General features: G+C 42.2%; 1 protein-coding gene across 7 annotated transcripts in view; it reads right to left on the reverse strand.

Moving 5' to 3' along the window:
* The window catches only part of EYA3 (EYA transcriptional coactivator and phosphatase 3), a 42,840-nt gene that overhangs the window by 19,451 nt on the left and 6,019 nt on the right, over positions 1 to 17,370 (reverse strand). For 5 of the 7 annotated variants that reach the window (XM_041479233.1, XM_041479226.1, XM_041479227.1 and 2 more), the window contains 5 exons: positions 10,314 to 10,408; positions 8,413 to 8,456; positions 6,307 to 6,386; positions 3,232 to 3,298; positions 2,298 to 2,440 (listed from right to left, as the gene is read on the reverse strand). In XM_041479233.1, coding sequence (XP_041335167.1) covers positions 2,298 to 2,440; positions 3,232 to 3,298; positions 6,307 to 6,386; positions 8,413 to 8,456; positions 10,314 to 10,346 — 367 coding nt within the window. In that variant the 5' untranslated portion in view covers positions 10,347 to 10,408. Of the gene's footprint in view, positions 1 to 2,297; positions 2,441 to 3,231; positions 3,299 to 6,306; positions 6,387 to 8,412; positions 8,457 to 10,313; positions 10,409 to 11,110; positions 11,195 to 16,538; positions 16,732 to 17,370 lie in introns of those variants that run through there. The other 2 variants (XM_041479228.1, XM_041479232.1) reach the window with 2 other exon arrangements.

Below are 17,370 nucleotides of genomic sequence, written 5' to 3' on the forward strand. Positions count from 1 at the left end.
CATGGGAAGGCCCCACACAGGACATCTCAGCACCTGCAGGTTTTTCTTGAGTTAATGTAAGCCATCACATCCATGGTGCTTCTAACACCAGCTTACAGCTACAGAAATGCAGCCTGGATGTCATTACTCTTCTTTTAATACTTTAATAAAATCTCTCCAGACCACAAGGGCATCCCATGCAGAACCAATACACTGAACACCAAGAGAGGTGACAAATCAGCAAGAGCATAGGTCATCCCTTCTCTAAAAGGAGCATCCTGACTTCAGCCACCTCCAGACTATGCTGGTGTTTGTCAGCTTGCTTGAATTTCATGCTGGTTTGTTCCAGTTAGAGAACCCATGGTGCCTTCTTTCTGGCACAGAAACAAATACAAGGTAGAAAGACACACCAACCTCTGTAACAAGCTCTCTGGTGCTGGTAAAACCAAGTTGTTGGCCCTCACCTGCTCACTGGAGATTTTGTGAGCAGAAACAATTTCCAGAATTCACTCTGCAGTGTGCATGTTCAATCCTCTACCTTCTACCTCTCCATCAAACCATGCAAAGTCCATCTTCTCAGCATAACTCAGCAGGTACCATTCCACTGTGATTTTCATTACTGGAAATAATGACTTTTAACATCTTCCTAACACTTGATTTCACACTAAAAATTCAGGTGTTTAACAACAGACCTCAAAATTAACATCAGACATTTCAGTAACTGATGACATTTTGGATATTTTAAAGATGAAAGCTCCTTTGAAATCAACAGTAAATGCAGATCTCCTTCCAGGTCTTCAGAAGAATTTCTAATGTTACATTCAGAATATGATATTGAAGCAGCTAAGTACCCCTGCACTCCAGAACCTTTGCTTTTAACAAAACGAACACTCCCCCCAAATATAGCCACCACTACTGCGACCAACAAAACACACACAATAGACTAACAAAACCCCTACACCTTCCCTCCCTCTTTCCAGAATTATAGAAGTCTAAACCACTGTTTTAAACAACTTCACTGGAGCACTCCACACAATTACAAATATTTGCCTTTAAAAACACCAACATGTAACACATTAAAACACACAACAGCACATGAAGCAGCCTCAGTACACCATGCACAACACACTATCAAAAAACACCAAATAAATGAAGCAAAGGAAACCATCAGCCACTGTTCAGATACAGCAAAAAACAGTGCAACGAGGCACTGAAACCAAAGTGCAGGCACCCAGTGAGGAGGAGTATGTTCCAGCAACCATCAGTAATTACAGCATTAGTAATTTAACTTATGTTTAACAAAGCCAAGTCTGGATTTATTATCTTTCCTACACCATCTTTCAAATATATAATGACAAATCAATTGTTTTGTAACCTTTACAAAAGGCCATGCTCTGTCAGCAGCTAACAAAAGCCAGAAATGTAGCTGTTTTTATTCAAAGGAATCTAATTCTTTAGCTAGAGAAAAATTCATCCTTACACACATCAAGGTACTGAGATTTTAGCATTATGGCTAAATCTGCAAGAGGCTCAGTGCATATGATTGTGCAGTACAACCATAAGCCCTGAGACATATATTTAGAATCACAGAATGATAAAAGTTGGAAAAGACCTTTAGGATCATCAAGTCCAACCATTAATCCAGCACCACCATGTCCACCACTAAACCATGTCCTCTGCAAGGGGTGGTAACTCCACCACTTCCAGGCAGCCAGGGTGCTCCCCCAGGCTCCCTGCATGGTGGTGTGATGCTCTCCCCTCTCATCAGTGCTCCCTGCTAAGGGATAAAACAGCCTCTGCTCCCTTCCATTTTTTGGGAGCTGCATTTGCAGAGACTGGAATAGCTATCTAAAGGGCTCAGTTATTAGAGCAAATTAAGCAAATTATCTGCCGAGTAAACTTGGAGACATTTTAGCATGAGCTCTCATTTGGTGAAAGATGAAATAAAAATGTCTTAATCGTGGACAACAACAAGGAAAGGAGAAAGGAGAACTTGTAGTATGGGGTGTTGTGTCATTTCACTAAGAAGGAAACTGCACAAACACAACTATACCACAACTAGAGACAATTATGATCCCAAACCAGGAACCATACGGCACACTTCATGGGGAGATCCAAAGTAACAGCTTTGTAAAAAATCTTATTTTTTAAGCTGAAGCCCCATCAAGAGATTGGTGCCCATCCACAATTTAAGCTATGCATGTGCTCTCCTACAAACTTCTCTCCAACAGAAGTGGTTACACTTAACACTGGCTTTTTAATGAGCCACAAAACAGTAATTGCAGGCACAGAGAAATCTTTGAAAAGTCACTTTTTACCGAAAGGAGGTAGTCCGTAGGTCTGGGTGGTCTGGGGGTAGATGGTGTAGGGCTGGGACTGCTGCAGTGCTTGGTACTGAGGCTGAGCAGGGTAAGGGCTCATTGTTTCTGATACTGGTACAGAAAGGATATGTGCATATGGCCTTGGTGAAAAGAGAGAACAAAAGTCAGAAAGAACTGTTTAGATTATGCAGCTTTCAGCCTTCAAACCAGAAGACACATTCAAAAATTGCTCCAGAAAGGAGAAACTACTCAGACTGACATGTCCTCTTAGTGCAATAAGCTCCTTGTGCTTCCCAAGGCAGACTTTTGAGTTTACAGATGCTGCCAGCTTCCTGTGGTGACAGCAGGGAAACTCCCTCCTCCACAGTGCCAGAGAACATTGCCCATCCAGGACTGGGAGGGACACACTCCCCATTCCAGCAGGGAGGGACACACTCCCCATTCCAGCAGGCACGAGTTGTCAGTCCCACTAATCATGCCTCACCACACCAGACCCTGAAGGTACTGGAATCTAGCAGTACCTGTAAGAACCAGTGGGACACACACAGAGAAACTACACAAAAACAAGCAGCAGAGGTTAAAGCCGATCCTGCTCCAACAGGAAGAACTACAAAGATTCCCTAAACACAGTAAACAATGAGAAAATCTTATATTCCCCTTATATTTATTTATGTTAAATTTGTTTATTTGACAAATATCATGGGCATTATTCACCAAGACTATCACGTTAATTACTTGAACGGATTCATTTGGCTTTGTGAACATAAAACAACAGCCACTGAAGCTAAAGGGTGAATTCTCTAAGTTCACTGTCCTCAGCAGTATCTGCTGCCAATAGCGGGATTTACTGCACTAGAGAAATGCATAAAGATACAAAAAAATTACTTCAGAGAGAAGAGTTACAGAACTCAGTAACAATTTCTTGACTTACTTTGCAGAATACATTTGTGAGGTATAATCATTTGATGACCTTGGGATATAATCAGTGCATGTCATAACTGAAAAAAAAATAGTTTGTGTCATTACAAAGGTGCTTTCAAAACCCAACAAATAAAGACAAGTATCAATACTTATGGTACATTTTAGTCAACACACAGTACTTACAAAGCGTTTTAGTGCCCTGAATATCTGTTTCAAAGCAAATTCTCAAAAACACACTGTTAAACTGGCACAAAAATGTTTTGCCAGCTCACAGCAGGTAGGTCAGTCAGTCACACTATTCCCCCAGTGCTCCTTCTCTTTATCAGTTGGTACCATAACTTTTTGCAACTGTCATAAAAAAACTTTGATTTCAGTCCTTCCCAAAACCCTGCATATTTGCCAAAGGGGCTTCATCTGCACTAAATGTAACATTTCTGTGTCCTGGAGCAGAGACCAAATGTCTGTTTTGCCAAGCTTTCCTCTTCCCCTACATACTCTATCCATGCATGGCTCCAGCAAACAGTCTTTCCTGCAAAAGGAACAGCTCCAGCTCAATGAACTTAATCACACATATCCAGAGAAGCACAGCTGCAGGGCACAAGGCTCAGAGATACCTCTAAAGTCATCTGGTAGTTACATTTAACCATTTTTCTGCTTCAATAAATCCACAGTGATGGTACCCTGAGACTGGTAAAATAGAGTGGCTCAGCTGGCAGCTCAGGGAGGAAATGTTTGAAATGTTCTCAGTCAGCACAGCCTATAGCTCTGGTACACCTTGTGAGAGAGCTCTGTTATAGCACTCCAGGTTGGGCTGGAGATGGGGGCTTGGGCTCCTGTGGCTTAATCCAAGAGCCATTAAACACCCCTTGGATTCACACCAGCTGGTTAAACACTCAGCTGTCCATCAGACTAGGAAAGCAATGATGGGCAGGAGCCCAGCACAGAATTTGGCCCCTGCAGCCTCTCTGGCTCTGCCACCACCACAGTGCAGCCTCTCTGGCAGGAGCCCAGCACAGAATTTTGCCCCGTGCAGCCTCTCTGGTGTCACTGTGGTATTTTTATGAAAATCCCTCCGCCCAGGATTTTTCTCCTGAGAAGCTGAGAAGCCACAGAAGAAAAGAAAAACAATAACTATCTGCTGCTGTGGAATGCAACAGGTGCATCTTTGATTGGTCCATGTGAGATGTTCCTACTTAATAACCAACTATGGTCCAGCTGTGTGGACTCTCTGAGAGTCACCAGCTTTTGTTATTGATTCCATTCCTTTCCTGTCTTCTGATGGATCCTTTCTCTCTATTCTTTTTAGTATAGTTTTAGTATAACATTTTAATATAATACAATATCATAATATAATAAATCAGCCTTCTGAAACATAGAGTCAAGATTGTCATCTCTTCCCTGGTCCTGGGACCCTCAAACATAACCATACTCTGGCACATGCCACCACCACGGTGCAGCACCCTGCTGGCAGCTGCAACTGCTGTGACTGTATCTGCAAGCACATGGCTTTATCAGCTCACATCTACAAGCACCATACCCAAAGCCTCAGCAAACACAGCTGCACTGCTCTGGATCCTGCTGATTCCCCTCTGAAAGCACAGCACCCAGGGCTTGCCCAGGAGGTAATGCAGCCTAACTGTGCATCCCTTGTGCAGGCCCAGGGGCCCTGCTCCCCCACACCTACCATCACATTTTCCCTCTCCTTCCCTCTCCCTCTGGAGTGGTTCAATTAACAGCTCTCAAAATGACACAGGGTCATGGATAACAGCATGCTTTGCCTTGGGATTTGATCCAAATGCCAATAATGTGCTCAAAAATGTTGGGATTTCCATACTGGACCTGCATTATTGCTCTTGTATGACCACGTAGTAAAACCTCCTGAGTTACACTGAGGAAAGCAAGACAGTGCCACAGGCAACTCTTACCCTAATGTGCATTCTGCCACCTCAATATCCTTCTCTTTGTGTAATCTGAACACAAGCAGCTGAGAAGTACAAACCATCAGCCACGTGTGCTGAACCTCCCAAATGATCCATGAATCACCTTCCTCTGCTCCTCAGTGTTTGCCTTTACTCACAGTGTGAAGCCCACGTAGCACAAGGATACAACAGGAAACACAAACTGGGAACTTTTGGACCTAAAGGCTTTCCTCTAACACTTGTCAGTTCCCACATGTTTAGGATTGTGGGGTTTTTTTAAGAATGTCAATATTCATCTGAATAGTTATGTAGTAATGATATTTCTAGAACTTGTATTTATAAAACTGCATACAAAGAATTAGGCAATGGTGTAAAAAAGAAAAAAAAATCCCACAATAACACTGCATGCAATTTCTAGGATTCGTAAATGGCTTATCCAGTCAGGCAGCAGGTTTTGCAGGATGAAATTTCTTGTAACTTCTGCAACACCACAGTACATGGATTAAAACAGCAATGATTAAATCAATTACAATGGCAAGTTACACCTTACACACTTTCAGCTAAGGTGTGCTGACTTACACTTCAAAATACGTATTGGCAGCCAAAGGTATTCCACACAGGAATCTGACTTTCCTAGTAACTTCCAGCCCCCTTTTTCCAAGAGAAAGGATACACTCCACTTTTCACTTAGTGTGCACTCTTTGTATTCCCTGCCTGTCTCCTCTCTGTTTATTTCCTAAAAGCTTTCTGCAGACATTCAATACAATTCAGAGTCTCAGATGAAGAGTATGACATATTGCTACAAAGGACCCACCAGCTGTGTAGAGATAATGATTTATAAAACATGTTTACTATAGGCATTACAATTGGTATTGACTCAACCTTTAAGAAGAATCATGTCTAAGGCAGATAAGACACAGCAGTACTCAGAAGCACCCAACAGCCAGCTGAGGGGCAGCAACACAAAAATATTTGTTAGAAACAGGTATTTCCTTACCATCAGACATTAACACTTTGTAAACACTACAGCAAACGTTCACTTTACAACTGATAGTAAAAGCAGGCTAAGGATTACAAGGAGGAGCCAAAGCTTGTGGGTGATGAAGCATGGTACATGAAGGGAAAGACAGGAGGAAAGACAACGGGAGAACTGCAGAGATACTCACTCTCACTGGACATGGGAAGGTTTGAACCAAGGTTTGAAGATTCAGTTTTCTGATCGCTAACTTCTGTGCTGCTCACATGACTGCCAGGACAACAAAGGTTCAGTATTAGCATTATGAACTCTTAAATTAACATCCTTGGGTACCATAACCCCTGGGTTCAACCTTTCTGACCAAGGCTAACTAACTCTTCGCAAAACCTAGCCCTGTGCTCCTTGCTATTTCATGAAGAGATTCTGAGAGAGAGATCTGCAACTGGAATTAGACATCAAACTACATGGGGTTTGAGTAAAAGGGGGACTGCAGGGGTGGCTTCTGTAAGAAAAGACTCTTGGCATCTCCATTCCATTCCATTCCCCCAAGCTGCAGCAGCCAAGGAGCTGCTGCCAGCAGTGGTGTGTACCCTGCTGTCACAGGCTCCCCTGCCCATGGGCACTGGCTCACTGCTGCACTTCTCCCTGAAGAGCAGCGTTGAAACATCCTTGAACTGGGGGTCACTTCTGTACTTAAGTATTTGCAGGTTACTGGATTATTTTGGATTTGTCCCACATTGTTTCAGTTCCATGTTGATGTTGCTTTGTTCATGAACAGAGTAGGAAGTACAGGTAATTTCTGAATGAAACTGTTTTTTCCTTGATTACTGCCTTCCAGGCTTTACTTTTATTATTGCTACTACTGCAACAGCTTTTCATGAGGCTTTGAGCCATCTGTGTGCTGTTCTGACATTCTGAGACTGCAGTTTCTCAAGGTGAAGGAGCCAAAGGAGCTGTTTATTGCTGCTGAGGGGGAAACTCCCTCCTTGTAGCTCAGGTGTGCACCAAGCATGGTGCTCTCTGCCTCCCTCCATCACCTGACTCCATTCAGCATCCCAACAAAAAACAACTGCACAGTTTTGTGTTGGATGAGCAAATTAAACTCTCAGGAAGAGCCTAAAAGTGCCTGAGCTGAACTACACAGGGAGCAGGAGGCTGTATGAGAAATAAACCCAAATCTTGCAACACCTTTCCCCACTCATCCCTGCTTTCTGGGCTCAACTAAACTGATTTTTTTTTCTCCCTCCTCCACCTCCTGCAGTGCAGGGGAAAGGGAGAAATAGATCCAATAAATTCTTTTAAACTAATCCATTGGTCAAACTTAAAGTCATGTATAGCTTTATCAAAACAAAGCTGGAATATTTAAACAGAATATTTAATCAAGTTAGAAATGCAACTTTATCCCTCCCCTCTCTTCTAATTTTAAATACTGGATGTCCACATTTTAAAATCCAAGGATGTTTACACTCAAATCTTGAGCTCCCTGTGCCCATAGGGAAGGTGGGTTGTGCTGAAGCAGGGTGACACAGAGGGGGAAGAGTGAGCCCCCCAACATGCTCAGACCTGCCCAGCTGCCCTCTCTACCAAGAGAAGGAAAAAACCCTCCCTAGGATCTGACTCCTCTCATGGGCCAGAAAGGGAGCTTGTGTGATTAGATCAAAATTCTAATTTTGAGAATATACCACATCCACTCCTGCAGAAATGGCATTTCCTTCTTGCTCTTATTGGAATGGCAGAGACTCCAAAAAGAAATCTTTCCTGACTGTATTTGCTGCTACTCAGAGAAGCAGAATAAATCCTAATATAGCTATTCTCATTATAAGTAGTAATAATAATAGTTAATTCTTAAATACAACACCCATCAAAAAGCATCTACTGAGGCTAAAAATAGTATCACACAACAGCTTTAAATAGGAGAGGCTACAATTCAAGAGTTTCATTTTTCAAAGCAGTTATCCACAGAGTGTCACTAAGAATAGTAGTACAGATATTATTAAAATATCCTTATTCTCACCAAATTAAATGCATGTTATTTCAGTCTCATTCTGTGAAAGACAGGCGTGCTGATGCCATTAAGACTCTTTGTGACCACTTTTATAAAAGCTTTATACCACAGGGCTAGTTAATTATTTTTATTGGGAACTTAATCAAAATTTTACCAAATCCAAATACAGCTATATTTTCCATAGCTCTGTAAAAAATAAATCAAGAAGAAAATTTCTAAAATGAAAGCTTTATAATTGTAAAAGACCATAAAGAACTGTTCCACACTAAAATCAAATTTAAAATCCCATACCTCAGGCTCTGCTCTCTGGATTCCTGCATCTTGGCTTTTTTCACCTGCAAAGACAAAAATGTTCAGAGCTACAGCTCTCATCAGTATAACCATGGGCTCTTCATCTCAAAACAGGTTTTTTCCTAATTAGAAAACAAGGGCTAATATTGGATATTGTATAGCAGAATTACTGATAACTACTCATGTTAGTTACACTAGTAACAGGTGCTGAGATATACAGCCAAAGAAATGACTGGTAAGGACAATTTTATGGAAATTGAATAAAACAGCCATAAATATTAAGAAAATCCTACTCTGCACAGATTCAGCACTACAGCCACAAATTTTGCTCTTTTCCCCCTGTATTTTAATATTGCATAAAGATAGGAACATGATTGCTTTTTCTGTAACAAATGAGGAGTTTTGACTCCTGACTAAAACTAATACAGGACTTTTTCTCATTTTGCAGGTGCCAGCTGGATCCTGTTCCTGTACAGGGTATTACACCACAGACAGCACTGGCTGGAACACAAATTTGGTTTCTGCAGGCTACAAACATTTCTGTGAAACTCTCAGAAGGATGCCACGGTGAGTTTCTCCTGCAAGAACGTGCCATTACTACCTCACTCATTCATTATGATCCATCTAATCTCATGTTCTGTCACAGAATGACTGACTGGTATCACTGGTATTCTTAAAAAAATTACCAAGAAAATATTTAGCTGAATATTACAGGAGAATCTGCTTAAAGGACACACCACTGAAAATTTCCTGTACCCTATCTCTCAGGCCCTAAAGAATAAAGACAGTTTTCATTATATTAGGATATATTTGGAGAGATTTCCTTTTTTTAGTACAGGCAATTAATTTTTAAACTCCTCAAATAGCTGGAGTACAGACTATATGATTTTGCTGCTTAATTTCACATTTTGTGGATATTACTCAGGCCCATCTGCAGCTTGTGGTAAGCCAGGTTCTGAATAATTTTACATTTCCATTTCATTTGTCTTTGTTCCTAAGTCATAAAATTGCATAAATGACATTACAATGTATTTTCTAACTAGTTTAACTGAAGAATATTAAATTCTCACATTAAAAAGGCATCAAAATCTTTTCAATTACAACACACCCAAAGTGCCCTCAAGCACATTATTCTGTTTCTGTATGTATTTGACAAGGTCTCCAAGATTACAAGCATCACTCCCATTGTAACTTGGCAAGTTCTTGTTGAGTTTGTGCCAGGTTTATTTTGGGAACAGAACGGTAATACAAACATTTCTGCTTAATTCCTATGCTATTATGTTGTAGATACACAATTTAATTAAATTAATCTCATACTTTATTGATAATTCTCTACCCAACACTTCTGTGCTGTGCTATTATCAGTTATTGATAATGCAAACACTATTGCAAATACTTCACAGACATGTAGCAAGTTTAACCTTCAGACACACTTCCCTACCCCAACCTACTGTTACACCAGTCATTTAAAAATGCCTTCCACTTGTGGAAACAATGAATCACAGGATCTTTTCAAGATCTCAAGCATATGAAGAATTAAAGACTATACACTCTGTAATACCCAGCATGCTGAATTTATCCCTAAAATAGTGAATTTTGTTTTCTCTACAACAGGCTTGAGATAAGTCTGGTTTTCTGAGCATAACAAGTAATCACTTTGCACAGAAACATCATAAAGTTCAAGAACATATAATATTCCTTTCTTACTACTGCCTGTACAATTACAGCAAATTAAATGTACAGCACATTTTATGAACAACAAAATGCTTTTTGTCCTCTGGATAAATACACAAAGTATAAGCTTTTTTTTCCAATATTAGTTAAAATAACTGTATACCAAAGCTGTGAGCTCACTAATTTGTTTTAGATTTTCATTTTCAGCCTTTTTTAAATGTACTTACTGGTTGCTCGGGTAAGTCTTGTGACTCTTCCATGGGTATTACTATTTTAATGCTTAAATGATTCAAATCGTGTGTTCCTCAGCAGTCTTCAAGCCCTGTCAAAAAAAGGTGTTCATGGCTTTATGTACTTTTTGGGGGCTTATCATGTAGGCTATCAGAGAATATTAATTGTTATATACTCCTCCCATGAAACTCGTGTGGCCATCTCCCAAACAAAATACAAAATTCATATATGGAAAGATTTCATAAACAAGGGATTTAGCTTTAAGCTTTGAAGACACAGATTTTTCATGCACATGGTACATTTCTACACCATTTACTCGGACCACGCTGACTGCAGAAGCTAACACACTAATCAGACACGTGCACCATGATTTTAAAGACAGTTTAAATGATCAAGTCTGGTCTACTAGGTCAGTAAACAGCATGATTCAATCTAACCTGTTTTAATTTAGAACATTTATATAACAATCAAAAAAAAAAAAATCAGGACAAGACTGTACACCTAAATGCATTTACACACAGTGCTGTTCCCCACCAAACTGACAAAGCAAGTTCATTATTTCAACTGCACCTTTCAAAAAGAGAAGTTTGATGAAATTTTATAAAATAATTTTTATTTTGGAAGCATTTAGCAGAGAAATCTTATATACGACATCAAAAAGCTGCTGCCTTCCAGGGGCTTAAAATCATGAAAAAGAAATTTTGCACAATATTTTCACAACCTGATTTAACTTTTGCAATTTGCTGGGCAAAAAATAAAGGCCTGTGTCCTCCTGGCTTCCCCCTCTGCCCACCTGATGTGCACCAGCAGTATGATCTGTGTTTTTGTTCTTTCTGCATCTCATTTTGGAGCCACTTTATTAAAACCGACCCCAACCTCTTCAGAGCAGCTTTTCCTGAGCTGCCTCCTCTGCCACACACCCACACAGCACAACTTCAGGGGACTGCAGAAATTAGAATAAAAGATGAAAAGCACTTAGTGGGTTGGAGAAGTTAAATCCAGAGACTTTCTGTGCTGAGGTAAATCCTATTCCTGCCTCCACAGGCACAGAAGTCTAGCTCTGTCTGCAGAAACGTGGAAGGGCTATTTTCCACACCACTCCTTCCTCCAGGACCTTCTGCTCACCCACCCTGCCCGGAGTACTCGGGCACCTCCAAACCACGGGATTATCCCCACACAAAGTGACTGAACTAGTTTACAGAATCTACTTTCTGGTGTCCTGGAAACCATGGCTCTGTCCCCTCCCTGGCTCCTGCCAGACCCACTTACCCCGGCAGCACGTGCAGCCCACCGGCAGCCCGGCCCCACGTGCCGGCCACAGGGATGCTACGCAGCCTGGAATAATTTCAAAACCATGAAAACACAAAAGGTTTCTCCCTCATTTTAGGGCAGGTCTTACGTTCCAGGGTGTATTATATGTACCAGGATAACATTTCATTGTGGGTTTGAGGATTTTGCAAGGCTGCCACTCCTAATCAAAGCTACTTATCGTTATTGCCTGAATTCTAAGTCAACAAAATTCACAATTAGTCTTTTCCATAATTCAGGTTCTTTGGAAATGACCCTATTCACAACACACAAGTCTACAATACAAAGCACTACTGTCACCTTTGCAATTGTTCCTCCACCAGTTTCAATCAGTTTTATTTTTTGTAAAATTATTAGTTATTTTTTGTAAAAATAACAGAAAAATTAGGACTGAAGAAAAACTCTGCCACTCAGAAATTATACAACAGAGTACAAAATACAATGGCCAAGAGCAAGATTTGTAATTCATACCAAGAGGTCCTGTCCCTTATCCTTCACTTCTGTTATTTAACACTGTTTTGTTGTGTAATTTAATACAAAACTTAACTCCCAAACTTAACCCTTCACTATGTAAAAATATTTTACATTCCACTGATACATACAGCAGTAACTTCCCATGCCACGCTTTGCTTAAAAGCCGTAAGTAGTTCTTCAATTTTGGTTTTCAAAAGGATTTAAATAATTACAAAGACAAAATTATTCTCAAGAGTCCCACTGGAATATCTCACATGTGTGAAGAAAATACTCCTTCCAAATAATCTGGGCACCTTGTAGCACTTGGAAGCAGATGATTGAACTAAAGCAAACGAACAGAAAGTGCCTGCCTCAATGGCAGGCAGAACTTGACCTCTGGTGGCTTCATGCCTTCTCCCAGGGAAGTGAGAATTCCAAGTGAGAACCTGGCCTAGGGTGGCTTCCTGCCTTCCCTGTACCTCCAGGAACAGCAGCAGGGGCAGAGGACAATACGTCCCACCCGAGGTGTGTGTGGTTCCACAGACCAAGCAGCTGGGTGGAATGGAGGCACTGAGCTCCACATCTGGGAGCAAGGGGCGAGGGCATCCCCCCAGCCAGGGCCAGCAGCAGCTGACAGTGGTGTGGGAAAAGGGAGAGCTCCTGCCTCTCCCAGCCTCCTGCACCCCACTGCTGCCTGCCTGACACTCCCTCCTTCCGGCCACCAGAGGCTTGTGAGGTTGAACAGCAGACTGGATGTAGCCAAGGGAAAAGAAAGAGAAGCAAAGAAAGACCAGAGAGACCCAAGCACAGTCTTTCTGCTAAGCAGGTGACAGAAAGATCAGCTCTGGCTCCGCACAGCCCTGCTCCAGGGGAGCCAGCAGGATGAGGGTCAGGAAAAACATGCAAGCAGAGCAGCAAGATATCCCTTTTCAGCCACAGCCATGGTAAATGAAACCATAATTTTATCATCTACTTGATGTTCCACTTTGATGAAGCAGAGACATGACAGTGATAAATATACCACAGCCTTTCACCTGTACCACCCACCCAGTCACCAGGTTCTCATGCAGAGCAGGCACACGTCCTCTTGTGGCTGGGCACAGAAAGTCCTTGGATCATGGCATGGCAGGAACTCTCCCTGCCTCTCTCCTCCTGCACTGAGTGAAGCTGCTGTCAGCTCCAAGGCTGAAGGCACCAGCAGGATCCAGGGAGCAGCTGCTCCTGCCCCATTCATCTCCCTAGCAGCCTCTGCACCACAGCTGATGCCCAGCCAGCCCCAGCCCTTGGTGGGTACATGCCCCAGGGCCCCGAGCCCCTCCAGGTGCTGTGGGACACCTCCTCACCCAGTATGAGAGGTCTGAACCACCCAGAGCTTGGCTTTCCCAAAAATCAAACCCAGCATCTTGCACTTGCTCAGCCTCAGCTGCCTCAGAGGAGCACACGGAGCCAGCAGCTCACTAGCAACAAAGATGATTTTTAAAAACTGAAAAAACACAACACTGATTTTTTAGGGGATTTTTTTTTCTTGGTTTTTGGTTGTTTTGGCTTTTTTTGCACATCAAATCTCAACATTAGATTTTAACTTGTATAAAACTCAAGTTAACTGCATCAGGTAAGCTTTTTTTTTTTTTTTTACACGTTATTACGGAACGTTTTTAAACCCTAAGTGAACACAACAGCAGAAGTATCAAAGACTCAGGATGTGAGAATGCTTCTGTGGGCCACTGGGTTTGTGAATGAGAAAAACAGTACAAGATGGAAGCAAGTGTGCAAGAAGCCATTAAATGAGCTGCTGCAATGAAAGAAACATTCAGAAAAATGAGTCCATTGTTCTGCTTCTGGAAACCAGGAAAGTGACACACTTTTTTGCTTTATGGGATGATTTTTGTTAATTACCTGTTGAAAACTATTCTGTAATATGTGAATTAAACACCAGATTTTATCTGATCTAGACTTGTTTTGAATAAACATCCTGCTTAGTTCCAACTTGCAAGGAGCACCAACAACACAAAATAATAAGAAATTTGGTTTGTGTGCCATTTTATTTTGTTTGCTCGATTTAAGGACCCACATTATCTAAATATCAAACCAGAAGGCATCAGAGCAGAGGTATGGGCTGCAGAATCACTCTCAGCAGCTGCCTTCTGCTCTGCACATCTTTGATGCCAATAATTCACCATTAAAACCCCTGGCAAGTGATCTCCAACTTCTTGCACTAAATCCTGTTTTAAAAATCCTAAAATACAAAGCCCAGCTCGGTCAGACTTTCTCAAACTAGATACTCTGGATAGAATTTCTGAAAGCTGCCTGCTATGAGCAGCACCTGGATAGACTGTTATTTACTTTCAGCTTGTGCTTTTCAAGCCCATCTGCCTTGGCTTTGAATATAGTTTCATGCAAGAAACAGTTCTCCCAAGCTGCAAATAATTAAAGTCAGGATACTGTGATAAAACCAACACGCAGTAATTATATTGATTAGAAAAAAAAGCTAATTGACTATGGTTTTATATTACTTTAAAAGTCACTATTTCCCAAGAACAAAGTTTTGATTGGGGCAATGAAATTACATCTATTACACAGAGCTGGAATAAAACCATAGGATCATTTGTTTTGGAAAACACCTTAAAGATCATTAGGTCCAACCAATACCCAGCACTGCCAAGGCCACCACTAACCCATGTCCACAAGTGCCTTGTCTTTTAAACCCCTCAAGGGATGGTGACTCCACCTCTGCTCTGGGCAGCCTGTGCCAGGGCTGGACATCCCTTTCAGGGAAGAAATTTTCCCAAATATCCAATCTAAACCTTCCCTGGCACAGCTTGAGGCCATTTTTTCTTGTCCTGTCCCTTGTCCCCTGGGAACTGAGCCTGACCCCACCTGGCTCCATCCTCCTGTCAGGGAGTTGTGGAGAGCAAGAAGATCCTCCCAAGCTTCCTCTTCTCCAGCTGCTCCTCATCAGACTTATGCTTCAGCCCCTTCACCAGCTCTGTTCCCTTCTCTGAAGATGCTCCAGCCCTTCAATATCTGTATTGTAGTGAGGGGCCTAAAACTGAACCCAAAAGAGGGGGAAAATCACTTCCCTATTCCTGCTTGACATGCCATTTTTCACACAGGCCAGGATGCCCTTGGCATTTTTGGCCACCTACATGCTGGTTCATGTTCAGCAGCTGTCAACCACCACCCCCAGGTCCTTTCCTGATGGGCCCCCTTCCCACCACCTTCCTCCCAGCCTGGAGTGTTCCATGGGATTGTTGTGCTTAGGATGCATTCCATTCCCTTGTCTAGAACATCCATAAAGATATTAAGGAGGACTGGTCTCAATCCTGAACCTGGGGAACTCCACCAGTGCCCAGCCCCACAGGGATGTAGCTCCATTTCCCTTCACTCTCTGGGCCCAGCCATCCAGTTTTAAACCCAGCAAAGAACACACCTGCCCAAGCCCTGAGCAGCCACTTTCTCCAGGAGAAAAGGGTTTACTAAGGTTCAGGTAGACACATCCACAGCCCTTTCCTTATCCACAATGCAAGTCACCTTGCAGAAGGAGATCAGGTTGGTCAGGCAGGATCTGCTGGCTGGGACTGACCCCTGGGTGTCCTGTATGTGCCACATGATGACACAGGAGATGGTCTGTCTGTTCTACAGCCTCCCACTCCACTGAGGGCAGGCTGCAGTCCCCACATCCATTTTCTGACCCTCCTTCTAGATGGGCGTTACACTTGCAAGCATCCAGTCAAGTGGGACCCTCCTGGTCAGCCAGGAAGGCTGGGAAACGATGGAAGGTGACACAGTGAGCACGTCTGCAGCTCCTTCAGTGCCCTTGACTGGATCCTGCATGGCCCCAGAGACTTGTCTAAGTGGTGTAGTATGTATTTATAGAAACATTTTTTATTGTCTTTTACAGCAATGGCTGTAATGTTTTGTGCGAGTTTTTTGTACGAGTCACCTGTGCCGTTATTTTCACTCCTTAGTTGTTCAAGGACCACCACCTTACAATGAACAGCAATACAAATACATGAATTAGGCAGCAGAATAGTATAGTGTTCCCATATTTTCTGGTGGGGTATCTCATGACAACGTGCCCCATGCTGCTGCATTACACACACACAGGATCAGAGCATGCAGCCAAAACAATCCAAGACATCACCCAAGTGGAGCAGAGCTTTTCCTCACAATGTTTTCACTCCATGCCACTCACCACATGACAGCTCCTGACAGAGGAGCAGAACTTGGCACAGTGCAGCACGGCAGATCTACACCTCTTTCTTTTTTTAGATTTAATTAGAATACCCAAATAGAACCAAAAGCAGAAGAGACACATATTGACATTACTATGCACTGCACAATGTAGCAGAGCTCACAGCAAACACTGATACTCCACTGTTGGCTTTCCTCATCCTCCACACACACCCACGTGCCCCTGGGTACAACACACACAGGTATCTGCAAAACACTGTGACAACCTGACAAATAAACCTTTGTGATGAGTGCTGCTGGATGAATCCCTGCTCTCTCTCCATGCTCCTTCTTCCCTTCTTTATCAGCCAGGAAATTTCAGAATTAAACAATATAAAAGTTATAAGGAAGGTGTTTTGTATGCCTTATTTCTGAAGATATGGATGGTCATGACAAGCCTCCAAATGCTGTCCTGTAGGACTAAAAAATCATGGTTTGATTAAAATTTCATAATTTTAAAATAGAAAAAAACCCCTGTGTTGTGAGAAATAAAGTAAGAAATAAACACATTGAGAAAATAACTGAAATCAAACATGGAAATACAAATCTAGTTTTCTCCTAAGCAGTGCCTGTTCCACTGACAGGAAGTTCCCCACGATTTTTAGATCCTTGAAGGCTATCAGTGTTCTGAGTGTCTGCAGCTCACTCTGCCTGACCGATGACACATGCTTGTTTTCCCAGTTCTTATGCAATGCTTTTTCAATTTGATTTTGAAACACAGCAGGGAAAATTTTAATGGGGAAAATAACTGTTTTCACAAAAGGAAGACTTGGAAAGAACAACTTCATCCTCAAGAAAAACAACTCCCACTGAGCCCAGAAATCATGTGGCAACTCCTGCTAGACAGAGCCAACATGCATCAGTCACAGGCCAGGAGAACACAGAACTGCTGCTACCTTTCAGTGACAGAACCAAAGCACAGGGATTTACAGAAACATCAGCCAAGCAGAACAATTGATTTCCTCCTCTCTTCCTGAGGATACAACCTGCAGTGAGACCAAACAGATTTTCCCTTGAAGATCACACAGAGTGTGGTACCTGAAATCTCACAACCAATAT

Source organism: Pyrgilauda ruficollis, unplaced genomic scaffold (assembly GCF_017590135.1).
Source record: "Pyrgilauda ruficollis isolate IOZ18807 unplaced genomic scaffold, ASM1759013v1 scaffold48, whole genome shotgun sequence".
NCBI lineage: Eukaryota > Metazoa > Chordata > Aves > Passeriformes > Passeridae > Pyrgilauda > Pyrgilauda ruficollis.